Genomic DNA, 21,336 nt, shown 5'->3' on the forward strand with positions numbered 1-21,336 from the left:
GCGGCAGGCGGCAGGCGGCAGGCGGCAGGCGGTAAGCGGTAAGCGGTAGTCGGTAGTCGGGAGTGTACTTTAATGTACTCGAGCCTTGAGCCCGCTAAAACCCATTACCCACACTACCCACTGTACCGTGTACCGTACACCGTACTGTACGTGTTTGTCTGTTAACTCTCTACTCTGTAGTCTGTTCTATCGTTCGCAATTCGTTCGCAATTGTTGGCGCAATAGCGTCGGCGCACGCTCGTCGCTTGTGTTGTCGCAGCGCCGCGCACGGTGTCTAATTTATCCAATTTAAATGTAAAAAAAAAAAAAAAAAAAAAAAGGATCACAAAAATCTTCAGCTTTCTCGTGTAATATATGTTTTTAGCGAATTTTTCATACTTTATATATACATGTTATATACTGCATTGTTTAATAAGTTTACAATTGTTTCTATCATGTATATGTATATGTATATGTATGAACTTATAGCCAATTCGGTCGCTTGCACTTATTGTGCGTATACTGACAATGAACTTTTTCGGTACCACGTATTTGAATTGTGCTCATACTGTCCCAGTGCATTCAGATTTTTGTATTCACACACACACACTACAAATGAAAACTGCCCTAGCATAATAAATGAAAAAGCTGAACGAGAGCAAAAAATATTACACTAACTTTTTTCTAACAATGCAGTTTGAAACTACACGAAGACAGTTCTACACTCGCATCATGTCGGACGCAGCACTAGAGCAGAATCAGTGCATGTGCACGTGCACTGAATTCGCTATTATTATTGTAATGAATAAATAATAAATTGTACATATATATATATATATATATATATATATATATATATATATATATATATATATATCTACGCACGCACGCACGCGTGCAATAATAATAATAATATTAATAATAAAATACTTTTTGGAATATAAAATGTTTTCAGTTAATTTTGATTCTGAAAATATCAAGAAAATTATTTCTCGATTTAAATTGTTTATATATTAATAATATCAATCGAGTGGAATAAGCGATTTTTATAAAATTAAATTCAATGATTTCAGTGCAAAACATCCCCTCACGTTTTCCACTGAAATCATTGAATTTAATTTTATAAAAATCGTTTATTCCGCTCGATTGATATTATTAATATATAAACAATTTAAATCGAGAAATAATTTTCTTGATATTTTCAGAATCAAAATTAACTGAAAACATCTTATATTCCAAAAAATATTTTATTATTAATATTATTAATATTCTTCAAGAAACACATTACTATTTTTTGATATTTCAAGTTTATCGGCCTGATATCTACGTTTATCTTTCTTGTAAAAATAAGCAATTCTCCATTATGAATTTATATAGATGAATGATTCTAAATAAGTACGCAAAATTTTAGGAAGTGATTTTTTGTTGAAAATTAAGCAGGACTTTATAAACATACTTTCTACATTCCTCCCTGAAGAATTATACACTCCTCTAAAAAGAGAAGTAAAAATTAAGTCATTTTTTTTCTCAACTTTTGGACAAGATATAAAATGAAATTTGGTGCATATTTTCCATTAATAAAAAATATATTTATGTATATTTTTTAAATTCTTTCGTATTGTTATAAAGAGATGAAATTAGCAATTCAATTTAAAATTTTCAACTCAATATTCAATTTTTTATAAGATTTTTTTTTTTATTAAAGACGAACTAAAAAGTGTCGTCTAAAAATATATTTACGTTAAAAAACTTGATTTTTTTTAGAAACTTTTTTATATTTCTTTTATGTTTTGTGCAAAATTAAATTTTAGTTTGCAAACAAAAAAATAAAATATGTTCCCAGACAGCACCAAGTCGTCCAAAAGATGACTAAAAGATGACATATTTTTTATAAAGATGTTTTTTAGTGAAAGCATATAGTCAGAAAGATAGCTAAAAGGCGGCACATGTTCCATTGAAAGTCGTCTTGATCTTGATGACTAAAAGATATGTCTAATATTCTATCTTTTCCAGACATCTTATCGTTATCTTATTATTATACATAGTGCGGTGTTAAATGACAATACGTAAGGATTATAAAATATTAATAAGTATCCTTTTTACTATAATATAAAATGTCCACCAAATTTCGTTTTTTATCTAAATTTTTTGTCTAAAATTTGAGGAAAAAGACTTAATTTGCACTTCGCTCTTTGGAAGAGTGTACTTCTCAGGGAAAGATATAAAAAAGTATATGTTTATATAAAAGACTCCTTTTAATTTTTCACAAAGAATTAGTTTTTCATGTCTAAAACAAGCAAGATATTTAAGATAAACAATTTAAATAGTCCCCCCTATATATACAATATTATTTGTGGCATGTGTGTGTACGTGCGCACGTGTGTGTAATATTAAAAATGTATATAAATATATATACTGAAATATATATATAATTATATTTTATAAAAATATAATTTATATAAACAATAAAACCTATAAAAATATATTTTATAAAAATATAATTCATACAAACAATTAATTTGTAAAAATCTATTCTGTATAAACAATTATCTTTTTTTATAATTAATTATACTATATGTTTATAATGAAATAATATGTGACAACTTTCTCATAAAATTGTTCGTTAACTTTAACGCTTCTCTTATTCAACGGTAACAATATAATTATAATCGTGCGATTTGAAGTGACGAGAAAGTACAGCACTTATCTCGTCTCAGTAGACAAATACAATGCTCGTTATTCGGAGCATCAATTAAATTTCTCGACTTTCCCTTTGAAATTTTTATATATGTACTTGGACATCTAACAATAAGCTTAACTCATTGTCAGTCGCTACAATTTGCTGCATGATATGCAGACCGTGCAAACAGTGTTTCTGGGTATATTAGACTTGACACCTTGGATCTACAGGAGATAGTTGACACGTTCCGTCCAAGAAACTATAATAGTCTACCTTTGAAAATTGTTGTAATATTTTGACTTACAAGTTGAATAAAAAAGCGCTAGAGTATATGTATATGTATCTATATATGTATAACGGCGATATAGTGGTGTGTTAAAATTTATTAACTTTTCTCTTTTCTTTTCCCTTTCTTTCAATATATTCTTTCAATATATGAAACGCGTTACGATTCCTAAGATGATCAGAAATCGGTCGTTGATGGTGCTTTTGATATACTGTTGTATTATGGTTAACATTTGCGTCAACGCTTGGAATAATCACGGCAGACATAGGATGGCGAATAGAAGATGGTTGTGGCAGAAAAATGATAATAATACTGGGATTTCGATTCAAGAAACGGCGAAACGTAAATGGGAATTGTCGAAACTTCAAAACAATAATCGGACTCACATCGCCAGGGAGAAAAGACGTAAGTGACATATACCGTAGAGTGAATACTCGACGCGGTGTATTTGTATACGGAAAAGAAAAATATATTATATACGATTATTGCTTACGTATAGTCTTCTCGCTGTTCACATTGGTAAAGTTCGACAATAGCATCTGCGGTGGATTAAATGGAGAGAACGGCACGTGCGTCGCGGCAGCGGAATGCGTGCAACGCGCTGGTATCTCCAGCGGTGTCTGTGCAAATGGTTACGGAGTTTGTTGCATAGGTAAACATTTATAAATAAATCAATTCACTTTTCCGTCACTTTTCACATTGTTGTATATTATATGTAAATATATTAATATTGGCTATTTTTCTCTATATATAGAATATATACATCGAGAAATATTTCAAATTGTTTGTACTTTTTACTTTTGACAGTCACAGTGTCTTGCGGCGGCTTGACCGCTGACAACAATACTTACTTTGTCAATCCGAATTATCCATCTACTTTCGACGGTATGGAATCTTGCCAAGTGACACTAGTAAAGTCGCATCCAGATGTATGCCAGTATCGGTATGCCAGTCTTTATACATAATATATATCAACAATATTGCCTACATATACACATATATACATATATATATATATATATATATATATATATATATATATATATATATATATATATATATATAGAGTGCGCTCTTAATGATATTTATTCAAGTTTTTAAAGAAATACACAAATATACTCGGTGCAAAAGTTTTAAAGGAAGATTATATAGTTTCTTATTTGATCTTACTTTTTTAGATTAGATTTTGAACAATTTAATATTAGAGGTCCGGAAACAACGAATAATGTCTGCACATACGATCAATTTATTGTTTCTGGTGGCAATCCGGTACCGACGATATGCGGTAACAATAATGGAAATCACAGTAAGTATTAAAAAAAAAAAAAAGTCTCTCACTTACTCTTCTTTCTTTATCTTTTTTTCATTAATATTATTATTCAACTTTTGATTTAATTATCCTTTTTCGATACAAGCTAAATACTGCTGTTTGTAGTGTACATAGATACAGGCGTCGGACAAACTAATCCGGTAACATTGACTTTTGTCACGAGTGGTAACTCATTTCCACGATCGTGGAAGGTTCGCCTCTCGCAGATACAATGTAGTACGATATATCGAGCCGAGGAGGGCTGTCTTCAGTATTTCACTGGTGTTTCCGGCCAAGTAAAGTCCTTTAATTACGATCCGACGACTGGATTACAATTGTCGAATCAAGATTATAGTATATGCATCAGAATGGAAAGAAACTTTTGCGGAATTCAATACATGGCGTGTACTGACGAAGGTATAGAAAAATATATACATGTATAAAGAGAAAAAAATATGAACGCGTATTCATATACATATATATATATATATATATATATATATATATGTAATATTATGTATGTGTGTAAGTATGTAAATAAATAAATAAATAAATTATATATATTTAAAATATCGATATATAAAACTCAAAAACTGTTAAAAAATTTGTTTCTCAGCTATAACATACGTTTCGTAATTCCAAACAGACAATTTTGTCCTCAGGTATTTTCTTCTATGATTATACACACACACACACATATATATATATATATATATATAATCATACAAGCTACAGTATACGGTCTCACAATAAAAAAAAAAAAAAAAGAAAAAGAAATTTTTAATAATTTTATTTAATTTGTGTCTTTTTAACATTGATAACATGTATGATTTGATTATAGCTCAAGGAATGATGCCTACTACGGCAGGGGTAACGGGCCAAATAATACGTAACAACGCATTTACTCTAACAGGAAATACACAAAACACACAAATAGTATCAATGACTGGAGCATCTTGTTTGACCGATTGGCTGTCGATTCCATGCGCCATCAATTTGGGCCGGATGCCCACGATGCCGTTAATATGCGTTGATCGATTATGCGGTGGTACCTTCAATTCGGAAACTCAGAATTTGAACGCATCATCTGTTATCAGTAAGTTTCGAGAATAGATTCCTGTATTATTGTTTTAACGTGTGTGGGTACTGGTACGTGAGTAAGTGTATGTATATGATTATGTATATAGATTTATTATATATTTTTCTTAAAATTTAAAACATAAATTCGTGTAGTATACTACTAGATGTATTTAGCAAGATAGATTTAAAGTAATAAGACGTTTTCATCATTTCTTTCAATATTTTGTAAACTATTTTAAATATAATATTTAAATAGATTTATATAAATAATCAACTAGCTCAATCTCTCTTATGACTATTGTCATAAGAGAGTAAATAGATACAAGAATAAACTATATCGTGTCTCTCGATAATTTTATCTTGGATGAAACATTTTGAAAATTTTAAACGCTTAGAAAATTGTATACATATATTGTACATACATTGTACCTATATCGAAATCTTGATCATCAGTTTTTTTTGATCATCAGTTGTTTTGATTAATTTTTTAGGTACCGTGAAGCCGTTTCGATTGATTTTTCATACAGACAGTACCGAGGCACCTAGCGATGTCGGAAATAAAGGTTTCTGTCTTAATTATGTGCAACAACCATGCACAACAAAGTTAAAATAAATAATTATTAAGTAAAATTAGTTAAGGAATAAAATAATAAATAAGTTTACGGAATATTAATTTTTATTTTGAAATTTTTAACACACATTTGTTTATAACTATGTTGACATATGAAGAATTAGTTTGAAAAAAAAAAAAATATTAGATAGCTTAATTTTATGTAAAGTGGTGCTGTTGTAGAACAAAAATATTGTATATACATATCTTTCGTCACAAGAATATATCTTTTTCGACGCGTAAATGTTGCACTAAAATTATTATATCGCGCACATTGTCGTAGATCGTAGATTAAACAACAATCCCTAATAGAAGAGAAACACATCTTTTTAAATTTTTAACAGATATTATGTTCTTATACATAATCTATATAATAAAGTATATAATGATTAATGAAATGTTAAGAACAATAAAAACGGTACGATAATGATTACCATCGTAAAAGTTGTGTTAATGTTTCATTATCGTGTAACTCTTTGGTCTAACGTACGAATAATAGTGATAAAATATTATGATTACAACATTTATAATATTCACAAACTTTGAATTATTAACGGCTGCAAGTTGGTAGACTCGTTAGAGGAACTTAAGCCAACGGTAAAGTTACTCCAGTGAGAAATGACTGGTTGAAAAGACATCTATTCGACGTATAATCCACGTCTACTTGACTTGAGTTTTTTCAACTATCATTTCTCACTAGGACAGACATAATAATGTACATACAAGCATATAATAAAAGCAGAGATAGCTTTTTCCATCTCTTCCTTTTATACAAAAAAAAAAAAAAAAAAAAAAGAAAAATAAAATATAAAACTCTAGTTAACCCTTATTCCATATACTGATGGATTATTTTTGTCTATGATTTTTCTAACGTCAATTTTTCGAAAACAAATAATCATAAAATAATATATTTAAGTAAATTATTTTTCAAATTTATTATTTTAGTCTTTATTTAGAATGTTTAGAAGAATTCAAAGAAGGTATATACATCTTTTCAGATTTTTTAAAACACTTTTACATATTAATAAACTTATCATAAATACGCTGACCCACCTGTACGCAGTTGGAAGGTGCCAAAAATAACAATACAGAGTAAGGGTTAATATTTAAAAATAATTATAAAATGAAATTACACACATATGTACCTGCGCATATGTGCGCGCATATTATACATGGCTGATGTATGTATGCGCGCGCGCGCGCGCGCGTGTGTGTGTGTGTGTGTGTGTGTGTGTGTGTGTGTGTGTGTGTGTGTGTGTGTGTGTGTATGTATGTGTGTGTATGTGTGTAAAGGGGCGGGAAGGAGATGAGCAGGATACATATACGGTACGAATAGGTGGTTGTACATACATACATATAAGTATAATGCATCGGATAACGTCATTGTGTATATATGTGTTGTACTCACACATAGTTATTCACGAAAATATGATTAAAAATATAATTTTAAAAATTTCACAAAATTATTTTTGATAAAAAGAGAGAGAGAGAGAGAGAGAGAGAGAGAGAGAGAGAGAGAGAGAGAGAGAGAGAGAGAGAGAGAGAGAGAGAGAGAGGGGGGGAGGGGGGAGAGGAGAGACAGAACAAGTTTTTATATATATACATATATATATATATATATAACTTGTATATTATTGAAGAGAAAGATGTAAATATTACATTCCTAAAACGATAGATTTTCCAATTAATTCTTTGAATAATTTTTCGAAATTTTCTAAATATTTGTGCTCTTTGAATTTCGTGAATTACTATGTAGTTGTAAGGAAAAATAATGTTAAATTTATGAATTATACCGTTCAACTGTGTATCGTGTATATTGATTATTCAATTGTAATTAATAATTATTCATTATTATTTTACATATAGTATATATATATATATTGGTCGAAATATATTGGTCTATTGTATAATCAGACAGATGTCGTATCTCGCATTTGAATGAAAATGTGAAAGTGAGACACGACCACCAACTCACTTTATTTAAAAGTGTCCGACAAGATATGTAAATATAAACTGACCTTATTATACAGTCCATCACAGTTACAATGAATTTTCAATATTAGTCTTTTGAAACATCACGATAATTTTCATATTGTTTCATTCAATACAATTCGATATTTTACATTCAGTAATTCTGTCTTTAAACAACTATCATATTAAAATGTGAAAACGTGATCTCTCTTGCATCGAGATTACAATCATAAAAAAATATTTACAATATAAAATAAATAGTTAAATAAGATATTTTTAGTTTTACATAAAACACATAGCCGACTAAATATGCAAAAATGTCAGTACATTTATGCGCATACATATATCCTTAACTCAATAATGCGAGTATATAGACATAATATATCTAGACCGAGCGTGCGTTTTTATTTAAAATTTAAAGAGCGAGGGTGGACGTGCACATATAGGAAAGGGCACACTCTCTTGCGTTCTCTCTTGTTCATGTGTGAACGAGAAGAATAAGGTGAAAAACAATGCGAATGCAATTTTCTACACGTGCACATCTGTCCCCAATCCTTAACACTCGGTCTGGACACAGTATATTTACATAAAGTATATATTGTAGTCTAGATATATATGATCCATATTCAGAACGCGTTTTTATTAATAAACACGTGCCCATTGCATAGTTGATTATATACGTTAATTATAGAATTTCAGGAATAAAACTTGATACGTGCGTTTATCGATAAAAGCGTGTTCTGAATATGACTATATCTATGGATGAGATATATATTATGTGTACTTTTAATAAATGTAAATATCACTTCCACACACACACACACACACACACTCTCTCTCTCTCTCTCTCTCTCTCTCTCTCTCTCTCTCTCTCTCTCTCTCTCTCTCTCTCGCTCGCTCTTTCCTCTTTTTTTCTCCTTTCTCTTTCTCTTTTAAAATACTTTGTATTTTATCTCTTTCAATAATACTGTATATTCTTTCCGAGATCATATGTAATCCAATCATTTATATATAATTCGATTTTTGGTCTTTTTTCCATAAGACAAATCGTATATCAAAAAACAATGTATTGGTAAATATATAAACAAGTAAACAATGTGTGTATGTATATATACACATACATATATATATATATATATATATATATATATATATATATATATCGCTAGCAAGAGTTGCCGATGTTGGACCAAATAATCATCACACAGACTTTTAAAGTATAAATTCTTAATGACTATAAAATTTATTAGCCTTAAATTATCGGGGTGAAAATTTGGTATTGAATTTGTTAAAACATGGTTTAGTGCCGAAGGAAAAATAGCCAAAATTTAAAGAATCGTTGATTCAGTTTTGATAATATAATTTCATGTTGTCAACACGTGCATATCTTTTATGAAATTATTAAGCCAAGAAAAAATGATTATAATATGATCATATATAAATATACATAATTAGATATAATAAGATCTGATGACATATAATAATTTTATTTGATTATATATGAAAACAAATCTAGCAGAATATGATTGTATAAAGGTAACATCATATTACGCCAAATTTTGTATATTATTATATGTATATAATAGTCAGATCGTATTTCGCGTCAAATTTCAGATTTAATTATATACGATCATATATAATTATTTTATTATAAGCTTATTTTTTCTCGGGAAAATAGAAGGAATCGCTTTTTAATATTTATCGATTAATTATTGTGCAAAATAAATTTTGTTTACAGTAATCGACCGATTAGTTAATTATATGTATACATATATCGTAAAATTAATTACAGTTTGTACAAGTATAATTTGATGTTAGTGGCAGTGCATGAGATCTGTGAACGGATTGTTACGGTCTGTCTTTAATCATTGTTATTTTTCCACCGTTTGAGTATTAATTACAAACGTATACTTAATGCAAGTGGAATTATTGCCGTGTTAAAATTGGGATACATACGCAGAAATGGAAAATATGTGCGTAAATATCGATGTCGTCATATCAATTACATATTCTATATTCGTGCTACAAACAAACGTTTATTTATTTTTACAGTATGTAAATGTGTAAAATAACTTTGTAAGATTTTCCAAAAATATGTTTTTCAGTCTGTATACGATTCTTCAAGTGGATCCTGCGCGACGAAATTATACACAAGTTACAAATTCCCCGTGTGCATACATAATCACTCTTTACGATTATAGCCTGTTTAATTTGAAATTGTCAGATTGGTCCAAATATTGGCAACTCTCTATTGTTGAGATATAATATGCAAGCTTGTTAAATACATATATAAATACATATATACGGATATATCGTCAAACGATACTCCTTTTCAAAAAGTTTGAAGAAAACTGTATCATTCTCTTTTTATTTCTCTTGTTATTATATCTCATAAACGTGACATTCTTTTGCGCGATTATTCTTTCGGCAAAGCTTTCATGAAATAAGTCAGCATATCAATCGGTAGCGGGAACACAATAGTAGAATTCTTCTCCGCCGATATTGTGTTCAGTGTCTAAAATTGAAAGAAAAGAGCGAAGAACGTGAAAAAAAGGATACGTATATATATATATTGTACTTGTACAGAATAGTAATGGCAATGGTAATTATTGACAACACATTTAATTGATGATACTAAATTAATTACGATATAAATTACGATTAATATTTAATAATATAATATTTATCTTACCTGCAAATAACGGAGCTGCAAAGCAGCTGGAGAATCGCCGATGACTTCCGACGCCTCTCTCAAAGCCCTGCTGGCCTTTTGTTCACCCTCCGCAGCAATTACCTAATGAAATAATAAATAATCATAGGATTCGATAGGATGAATTCGATGTTACAAACAAAATCAACAAAATCAACAAAATAATACAAGATTTTCTTGCTTGACTTACTTTAGCGCGCGCTTCACGCGCAGCTTCAGCTTCCGCCGCCATGGCTCGTTGTAGTTGAACAGGTAGACGCACGTCTTTGCTATGTGCGTAATATAATATAGTACCAAATGTAGTTACAAAAATTACAATTTACATATCACGCACACGGTGATTTCAAGTGTTACAAGCTATTATTTTTGCACTAGAAAATGTACGCGCTACAGCAAAAAATGGTTGAATCTTTTTAAATTGGACAAATAAATTCAAATCGTTATAAATGCTTTAAAGCCTCTAACGTAAAAATTTAAAGAAAAAAATAATACTTTATTATTCATATCATTTGAAAAAGGCCTCGAGTAAGTAAAGTAAAGTAAGCTACAAGGATATGCAATGAAAAATGGGCGTTTCCATTTAAAAAATTAAATATGACTTTCAAATAACCAATGGTATCTCCTTACTTTTATGTCCGCCTTCGAGTCAAACAACTTTAGTCTGAAACATTTTTTGTCGTACGTATGTGTAATGCATACTTTTAGAGGTAATAGCTTGTAACACTTTAAATACCCCACCCTGCATATATATATATATATATATATATACATGTATAAACTCTCTTTTTATTATTATTGTAACACTATTTATGAAATTTACTTATTTAATAATAATATTAATAATAATAATAATAATAATAATAATAATAATAATAATTATTATTATTATTATTATTATTATTATTATTATTATTATTATTATTAAAAGATAATAAGATATGCAATTTATGAAATATGCAATTATAATTATTATTATTTATACATTATACATTATATTATACAGTAAGAGTGATTTGTGTTACATTACTTACATTTCAACTCGTTCTACTTTTATTCCCCATGTATCAGTAGCTTCGTCCAAGGCAACCTAGTATATATAGTAATACCTATATAGTAATCGTTAGATATAATAATACAAAATTAACACATTTTTTTCTTAAAGGCTTTGACCAAACTCTATCAACATAATGAACGTAAAGAACTTGTCATTTTAATATATGTTACACAAGCCGCATAATCGTTACAAAAAGATCTGGCAATGAGTCATATTGTTGAGTCAAATGCTAGAGTAATAATGAATTGTAGAGAGTATTAGAATATTAGTGACTTGACAAATTTTATAGGCACAGTAACCAAAAAATTCATCCTTTAATTTAAGCATCGTTTATTTTTGTATTAAATATCTTTCTATTTAAAGAATAATCAAAAAATTCAATTGTATGTAATAATTATTTTTTAATATATTAATTATTTTGAACACTAACTCTTTCCTTTTCTCTCTCTCTCTCTCTCTCTCTCTCTCTCTCTCTCTCTCTCTCTCTCTCTCTTTCTCTCTCTCTCTCTCTCTCTCTCTCTCTCTCTCTCTCTTTCTGTGCTGTTCATAATTTGAATATGTTTATATTGTATAAACCTAACCAATGCTATATATGTTACAATTCCGTCATCGCGCGTCGCGTATTAATAATAAATGTTAAATTAGTTTTTCATTTTATTTCAAGCTATGATAAAAAATCGCAAAAGTCGCAAAACGATTGGAGAAATTCATATTAAAAATAATTTCTATATAGCAGGATTTCGAATATCAAAAACTGTGTGTCACATTATCAAATCTTGGATAGGTATTCTCTAAACTCTAAAATATATAATATTATAGATACACACACACACACACACACACGCACACACGCACACACGCACGCGCACGCGCACGCGCACGCACACGCACACGCACACGCACACGCACACGCACACGCACACGCACACGCACACGCACACGCACACGCACAACGCACACGCACACGCACAACGCACAACGCACACGCACACGCACTCACGCACACGCACAACGCACACGCACTCACGCACACGCACGCACGCACGCGCGCACACACACACACACACACACACACACACACACACACACACACACACGCATATATACATTATACATCAATAACACTGTTGACTATATGCAAATAGTCTAAAAAAATAGTTAACTTAAAATCAAGTTCTTTCTCACATACATACTTGCATATTTCCAGAGATTGTTTCACGTTCGCTCAATATTTCATGAAGTGGTCGCGTTCCCATAGTATTCCTCAGAGTTGTTTGGGCCAGTAGTCTCGTGCTGTGATGTGCGTTCTCCACGTTTGCAATTGAGATGGTTGCGTTATTAACGCGATAATAAACCACTGCGTCGACGGATACCGTAACGCTGTCTTTCGTCAAGACCTAATATAGATAAGTGTGAAGTGTTAATATAGAAGGATATAAATTATAATTATCGATTTATTATAGATTGAATATAATAAAGATGAATTGAAATTTTAGGATATTATAAGTGATTCAAGATTACTTCCACACATACATATTTATAAGGGTACAGTGTAGTACATGAAAGCTTCTTATTCGCGGGTTAGGTTTATTATTCGCGTTTATTATTTTCGATATTCATAGAGTAGTAAATCAATCTTTTTATTTGCAATCAGAAAATTTTGTATTTTGTATTTTCAAGCTATGGTCAAAATTTCAATTCTATTGCATTATCTTTGTGAATTCTTCATGGAAATTAATCCCTCGATGGACAAAAGTCTGATCTTTACAAGAAAGATAAGAACAAATATTGACCTAACCGGTATAAAAATATAAGCTTGAGTCCAGGAGTCTGCAAAGTGCCGCGAAACAAGAAAAAATTACCAAATTTTTTAAACTATAATTTCTGTCACCAACCAACTGTCAAATAATATTTTTAATAACGTACATGGATCTCAGAACATATGACGTATTCATATTGAGTATTACGTTTGTTATATGTTTGATTATTAATTTAAAATAAAATCACCCTTTTTAATAACATTTTTCTCAAGTTTTAATTTTCTTGTTACGCATCGTCTATTCTTTCATACATTTCATACATTTCATACATATTACTATCCCATATTCGCATTCTTCATATTCACGGCATTTTGATGAAATCTATTCCCTACAAATAAGAAGCTTTGACCGTAGAATACAGAGGGTAGGAAGACAATCCGAAAAAGATATATTTTTATGCAAAAATAAAAATCGAACATGTAGAATAAAATTTTTCTAATATTCGAGTAATTTACGAGAATATTGAAAAATTGATAACATTTTTGTATACTTTACAAGTTTTAAATGATCAGTAACTCAAACAATAATCATAAGAGCCTAATATTGACATGTATATACATGATTAGATTTTTACCTCTTGTGGAGGTACATCATACGTTCGCGTTCGCAAGTCAACGCGCGCGTAATTGTCCACGCATGGCAGAATAAAGAAGATTCCTAGAAACATAATTAGAGTTTTTTAAATATTAAATAGGGTTGAAGTGTTGAGTGATATAACTAAAAAAAAAAAAAAAAAAAAAAAGGTGGAATTATATATAATTTTGCTGGTTAGGTCAAATTATTCAATTTTATATGAATCTTACAACCAAATATGGTCTTAAAAAATTAAAAAATTATAAAAATGTCTTACTACTACGCGATCGCAAGTTTTGTTTACAGTAATTACACAATAATTAAACAGATTATGTACACTTTGTGAGATTAAATGAGTTAACATGATCATCTTTTTTTTTTCAAATCTTACCAGGGCCTTTGGCACCGCCCGATAAAAGACGCCCCAATCGAAATATGACAGCCCTCTCGTATTCCTGCACGACCTGCGAACCAATCAAAAAGTGGATATATTTTTTTCCGGAAGAAATAAGAATTAAAATGAAGATTTTATTAATGAGTAAATAAAATATTGTATATAAACAGTCAAATTGATGATATTAATGAAAACTTGATAAAAAATTTGAGAATAGGTATAGTTATTTCGAGATAGCCACTCGAGTTGAACTTTTCTTTTATAGTCAACCACAATTTTCGCTTTATTTATGGATTCTACAAGATTTTAATAGGTTTCATTTACATATAGAGAAATTGAAGAATATTATAGCTGCGATCAAGACTGTGTTACGAATGCTTCGAAACATCATTCTATCTTTGTTCTATTTTTATTCTACGAGAATAAAAGAACCGCAGCCTTTATCTTAAATAGACAATAAATGAAAAAAATAATTTCCCATTTAGAAGTTAAAAGAAGAGATATAAAATAGATTAAATGTAATATATATAGTTTCAAAAGATAGTGATACTTTGTGACTGTTTAAAGTTTAAAGTTTAAAGTATAGTATAAGAGTAGATATTGGATTAAAAATTGAGAGTAAAAGTATAGAAGAAAAATTTCGACTCGGACACTGCGACGTAAATTAATAATTGATTTTATTGCGAAATTAGTAGTAAATGAATATGATATAGTATAGTTATAGTTAATGAAAACGTGTATAGGATAGCTGCGCACGCTGCGCACGCTGCGCACGCTGCGCACGCTACGCACGCCACGCACGCCACGCACGCCACGCACATATACGTACATATACATATATACATATACATGTACATGTACATGTGCATGTACATGTACATAGATGCACATCGACTTAATAGCTTGCGATCTATAATAATATCGCAGAGAATCACGTCAATCAGCGAGAGAATATTTACGTGCGCGTATGCATATTATTCATTGTCAGTTTGGCAAACAGCGACAATAAATCTTTTTCGAGGAAAAGTCTTACCTTAAAGCAGACAAACAGAGAGAACGGCATCGTCAAAATTACAAGGATCCATGACAATATAACGAGAATGTTCCCACATGTTGTTGCGTCTGCCTGTGCCCCACTGTCATCCGCTGCAACATATAATATATAATAATACGAATAATAATAATGATAACGTGGCTTGTTAATGTTGAAAGAGCTTAATTAATACGCGAATAAAATAAATAATAAATGATTGGAAGTTGTAAACTTATTTTTTTTACATCTCTTTATCATCTGTTATAAAAAATCGATAAATCGATATTTTTAAAACGGATTTAAAATGGATATAGAAGAGATGGATATGAAAACGAGATTTATAGGGAAGAAGAGAGTTTGCGGCCAAGGATCTCATTTCTCATTTTCAAAAGTAACATTACAGTATATAAACTGTAATGTAAATGCTTAGTTTCAGTTTTCAGTTAGAGCAGTATGTCGATAGCTGAACAAGAGTTGAACAGTATCGAACGGCGAATACAATATCGAAGGCGGTGTGTTTTAAAAAGTTGTCATCGCAGGTAGATATCAACGTCGACACAATTATTACAAGTTTGCTATTGACTGTCGTAATTGTTGTTTGATCGACATCAATATCTAGTTTTTCAAGTATATACTATGCACGATAGTGTCACAATGAATACATTTCAACATTTCTATGACTCTGACATAACCCAGTGAACGCTAAATATTCCTGAAATATTCCATTCGTATTGCAAAAGTTCTGTATATCCTGGAATAATAGACAAAAAATGTTTATAGAACGTTCAAATAATTGTGAAATATTTAGAATATTCTATGAACATTATATCTGTATGTTTAATAAGGAACATTCAGTGTAAATTGTGATATATGGATTATGTGTGGAACATAAGAAATAAAAAATATTATAGAATAATGAAATAAAAAATATTATAGAATAAAACAATACAAAAATACAAGATGATAAAAAAAAACATCAAAACATTGTGTGCTTATTTGAATATTTTCTGTACGTTCTATAAATATTCCGGAATGTTTTGGAATAATCTTGGGATGTTCATTTTGGATTTTAGAAACATTTTATAAATATTTCACAGGAATATCTAGCGTTTACTGGGAACTTTTATAATATATATATATGTACTTTCCTAATTTGAGTACTTGCTATCTGAATTTGTCTCTTCATTTTTTATCTTACGCTTTTTTTTTACAGTTAATGCTAAGAAGATCTGAGAGTGGCATTATTGGAAATTGAGAAGCAATCAAAATAATTTAATTAATATATTTAAAGTTGTTAAAATTTAGAATCAGAATTATAAAATTATAAAATTAAATTTTAATTAAATATAAAATATTTTTTTCAAGTTTTTAAATATGCATCATCTCCATCTTCCGCGAAAAATTAAATAAAAGCAATAAAGAAGATTTAAAATATTTCAACAATGTAATATTTATAGTATTGTATATATATATATATATATATATATATATATATATATATACTTATTATGTGTTTTTAGACAATTAAATAATACAATTCTCCAACAAAATTACCACCAAGAAAAAAAATTATGAATCATTCACATACATATACGTAGAACTCTTGTTGAATAATGTTATCGTCTATCATTACGCAGAACGTGAAATTACTTTGTGCAAATGAATATATAAGTATGTAAATATAACGGTATTGTCATTGCTTTTATCGCTATAGAAACAGAAGAGAAGTCTGTATGCATGCATGTACGTACATACATTGTACGTACGTACATACATCATATATAATATTCACATTTATTTAGCTATTCAATAGACTTTGACAACCTTTATTTCCTGATATTTTTAATTTCTGACTTAATATACATATATGTTACTAATATTGTAATCTTGCCATTCGTATCTTGTGTATTTTTGCGGTGAAAATGGCTTGAAAAATCAAACAGAAACGTCCACATTTTTTTATTAAGAAGACAAAAACAGAATTTTAATATATATTTATAATTCACCGATTTGCGTCGTAGTATTATTTAGCTTTATTATGTTTATTCGATTAATATATTATAATTAATTGTTTTTAAATTGTATTAGTTTAACTCTTTTATGTCTTTTACCCACTCCTTACTATTCAATAGATTAGCCTTAAGTACATACATACACATACAAAATATTATTTAGCCTATATTAATCGTGTACGAGATAATAAAATTATATACGATATTATGATGGAATAAATATATTACAATATCAACAATATCATCGCTTTTAGCATTCATTCTGAATGGTAAAAAATATATAAATTTATTAAAATATATAAATTTATAAGTGTATGCACATATAAAAATGCATGCATGCATTTTTATCGTAGATTGTGAATTGTAAATATTGTATTAAAAGTGTCGAGATGCGGTTAAAGAGTAGTTTTCAAAGAGAGAACTCTTTGCTACAATAATAATTAAATCTAGATAATATATGTGCGTGTAATTATCAAATAATATTATTAATTATGTGTAGGCGTTTATATAATTGCGACAACATGTTGCACGTAAAAAATAGAGACTTTTTAACCTACAACGTACAATGCAAGCTATTTGTGAGTCCTAGATTTTTTGTAATATTAATAAAATAATGTAGGTAATTGTCATTTTCATAATTAAATATGTGTGTGCAGGCGTGTCTCTCTTTGTGTGTGTGTGTGTGTTTGATAAACGCGTACAATTGATTCTACGAGTGCCTTCGGCTGCTTTATGCGCCGATCAATATACATATATTGTATATATACGTCATACATGCATATAACCTACATTCGAAAAAGATGATAATTTTGCAAGGGTGAAGCTTTAGTCCAAGTTTTATTTGAAACTTTCAACTATGATTTAATCATAATATTATGTTATAGATAAACATCTAATGAAACTTGTAAAGAAATCTGAATTGACCTTTCCTATAATCTAAACAAGAAATATTTACATCAAGAAATAAAATCGATAAGTACAAACTCTATTTCTATAAGCTCACGTTTCGATGTCGGAGATACATAAAAATAAGATATATGTATGTACACTTACTCTCTCTTTAAGAGAGATGCAAGGTCTAATTTTTATTTTCTAATTTTGCAAAAAAATTATACATGTAATACAATTTAGAATAATAACTCTATATCTAATGAAAAAGAAAGGTATTTGTATGTATTTGTACACAATATCTTATAGATAAATGAGCAAAATTATGATAGAATAGATGAACTAAACACTTTGATAAATTCATATCCCTATATTGCGCTTCTATAAAATAAAAATTATAAGGAGATACAGGATTATTCGGATGTCAAAGTGACGCACATTGAAGAAGATTAAACGCAATTGGCAGATAAGAGTTTCTGTATAACTGTGTCTCTATTAAATCGACAACTTTTTCACCTTACCAATTTTCGTTCTCAATGTAATTGCTTACCGTTCGTCATCTCGAAATAATACCCCGAGTTTAATCCTGACTCTCGTTCTGTCACTTTATTGGGCGGGACCACCAAAATGGCTCTCTCTCTCTCTCTCTCTCTCTCTCTCTCTCTCTCTCTCTCTCTCTCTTTTACGAAGATAATAGTTGTTTTGTGTTCACAAATCAAAATAGAGTAAAATGAATAGACTGGGTTTGGAGCACGTTATTCGCTCTTCACACGATCCATAGCGACTAGATGTTGCTGCTCAAGTTACCACCTCTCTTTCACACACTCTCTCTCTCTCTCTCTCTCTCTCTCTCTCTCTCTCTCTCTCTCTCTCTCTCTCTCTCTCTCTCTCTCTCTCTTTCTCTCGTCCTCTCAGCTCAGTAACCTCCCTTTCGTTCATCCCTGTCTTTTGCCCTCGTCGAAACAGCATGCGCGAGATGCGCGTTTGCGCCACCTTTGGTTGTTGGCTGTCGTCCTTCTTTCATTCTCCGTCGCTCTTTCATCCCTCATTCTCCATTTCCTTATCCACATTCCTGTGTATCTCTCTCTTGGTCGGTTAATCACCGTTCCCCTCCTCCTCCTCTTTCTCTTATACCCTATACTTTTGTATTTAACCTAACCATTTACCTCTCTGTTTACCTCTGTTTATTCGCAAGGATGAGGCGACATATTTGACCTCGGCACTCCGGTAATAATCAATGTTCCTTCCACTACCAGAAGGATAGATTATCTTTAATTTTTTGTTTAAATAATATATATATATATATATATATATATATATATATCAAGTTTTGCAAAATGTAGCGTTCACTTATTCTATTGAAAATATAAATAACATTTTATATCAATGACAGTTTAAGTAACAAATTTAAAAAGAAAAATGTTTGGTAATACTTTTAAATTTCTTGAAAATTTATAATTTATAGAAATGCAGCACTTTTCCACATATTATATACATATATTGTATAAAACTATCGTGCGTGTTGCTTTGTTGTCAGAATATAGATATTTATGTCACTTTCGCGATGCTTATCACAATCCGCCGATCAATTGCGAAAGTAGAAACAAGGTTTATCAGACAGCTATCGGAAACTATAAACTATTCGACGGTGGTGGCGTCGTACATTGTTTCAGAAAAGAACGAGGTAAATGTGCGACGTTGTTCATCGTTATTGTTAGAATCGAGACCAATCGAACTTGTCCCTAGATAATTTCGGTCTCTGTTGGATATTTCATTCGACGATGTGCGTTTATAGCGAGTCTATAGAAAGCGTACAAGGTGAATGCTAATGCGTTCCAAGTTCACGTGTGTCTATACATGTAGAGGGTGTCCCAGACCTAGCGAGTCATTTTCTTTGCTTCATTTGAGTTACATTACTTTTCATATAAACAAAAAAACATTGGAAAAAGTCATTATTAAATGGAAATTTTCATCAATTTATACAAATATATCAAGTCTCTCTCTCTCTCTCTCTCTCTCTCTCTCTCTCTCTCTCTCTCTCTCTCTCTCTCTCTCTCTCTCTCTCTCTCTAAATAATCTCTAAATCATACATAAATATACATTCAAATCAAAACCAATCGTTTAAGTTTAAAACCAATTAGAGAATATTAATAATTTATTAACGTTATTTGTTTTAATTTATTAATAATCTTATTTTTTACAATTGATTGCAAATTGTAAACATTTTCGATATTTCTGTAGACTAGATATATACGTTTCAAATCGATTAAGAAAAAAATTTCTAGCAAAAAGTTTATTATTTATATCAAGGCAGGAGTTTGGATACTCTGAACACATATTAGATACATGTACGAGTATATATATTTGTATGACTAGGTAATCGAGTCACATAGAAAGACCAATACGGCTCGTCAAGATCGACTGTCTATATATGATTTTTTTCTACCTAGAGCCGTGTAGGTAAATCGTTCGTGTAACTGATTGTTTCATTTGTTCATACCATGTTTGACCGAAAGTATACCTAAGTTTCACTACTGATAGGGTAGATACGATAAGAAATAAAGTGTCTGGTTATCTAAGATGACGTATTGTACATCATAAGACGTGTGAAAAACCATGATATAAAAATTATCGTACTGGAACATGAAAAAAATCTGTATGTCTATAACTACTATTCCTCGTCGACAGCTTATTGTTAGAGACCCGTTGGCAGTACATATTGCGCGCTGCTGTATTATCTATTCGTCGAGCATCAATGCCAATCAGAGATAGAGAAAAGAAAGATTTAGTATCTATCAGATATTGGCATTTCATTAAAGTAACATTTTAAAGTTGGATTCTACAAAAGAAAAAAAAAACACTTTTAAGATAATCAGCTCCGATTTCTCACACACACACACACACGCGCGCGCGCGCGCACACATACACACACGCACG

The 21,336-nt window shown here is 30.2% G+C and overlaps 2 protein-coding genes across 11 annotated transcripts in view; one reads left to right on the top strand and one right to left on the bottom strand.

The window, feature by feature from the left end:
* Nucleotides 1-6: 6 nt before the first annotated feature.
* Nucleotides 7-6,712, top strand: LOC140665521 (uncharacterized). 9 transcript variants are annotated; one of them, XM_072891683.1, is made up of 8 exons: nt 7-777; nt 3,119-3,350; nt 3,445-3,597; nt 3,753-3,888; nt 4,124-4,251; nt 4,381-4,671; nt 5,096-5,350; nt 5,826-6,712. In XM_072891683.1, exons 1-8 carry the CDS (start codon nt 619-621, stop codon nt 5,945-5,947), a joined length of 1,476 nt encoding a protein of 491 aa, XP_072747784.1. In that variant the 5' UTR covers nt 7-618; the 3' UTR covers nt 5,948-6,712. The 9 variants fall into 9 exon arrangements, with proteins under 9 accessions (XP_072747784.1, XP_072747791.1, XP_072747790.1 ...); XM_072891690.1 differs by having other exon boundaries at nt 7-347; nt 3,208-3,350; XM_072891689.1 differs by having other exon boundaries at nt 7-146; nt 3,208-3,350.
* A 1,185-nt stretch (nt 6,713-7,897) lies between these two features.
* The window catches only part of LOC140665524 (band 7 protein AGAP004871), a 15,956-nt gene continuing 2,517 nt past the window's right edge, over nt 7,898-21,336 (bottom strand). Inside the window, exons 1-9 of one of the 2 annotated variants that reach the window (XM_072891696.1) lie at nt 18,950-19,209; nt 15,500-15,612; nt 14,464-14,536; nt 14,074-14,156; nt 12,873-13,076; nt 11,657-11,712; nt 10,816-10,894; nt 10,608-10,709; nt 7,898-10,430 (exon numbers count right to left, since the gene is read on the bottom strand). In XM_072891696.1, the coding sequence (XP_072747797.1) occupies nt 10,332-10,430; nt 10,608-10,709; nt 10,816-10,894; nt 11,657-11,712; nt 12,873-13,076; nt 14,074-14,156; nt 14,464-14,536; nt 15,500-15,612; nt 18,950-18,959 (819 nt within the window). In that variant the 5' untranslated portion in view covers nt 18,960-19,209 and the 3' untranslated portion in view covers nt 7,898-10,331. Of the gene's footprint in view, nt 10,431-10,607; nt 10,710-10,815; nt 10,895-11,656; nt 11,713-12,872; nt 13,077-14,073; nt 14,157-14,463; nt 14,537-15,499; nt 15,613-18,949; nt 19,210-21,336 lie in introns of those variants that run through there. The other variant, XM_072891695.1, reaches the window with a different exon arrangement.

This window comes from Anoplolepis gracilipes, chromosome 5, assembly GCF_047496725.1.
Source record: "Anoplolepis gracilipes chromosome 5, ASM4749672v1, whole genome shotgun sequence".
Taxonomy (NCBI): Eukaryota; Metazoa; Arthropoda; class Insecta; order Hymenoptera; family Formicidae; genus Anoplolepis; species Anoplolepis gracilipes.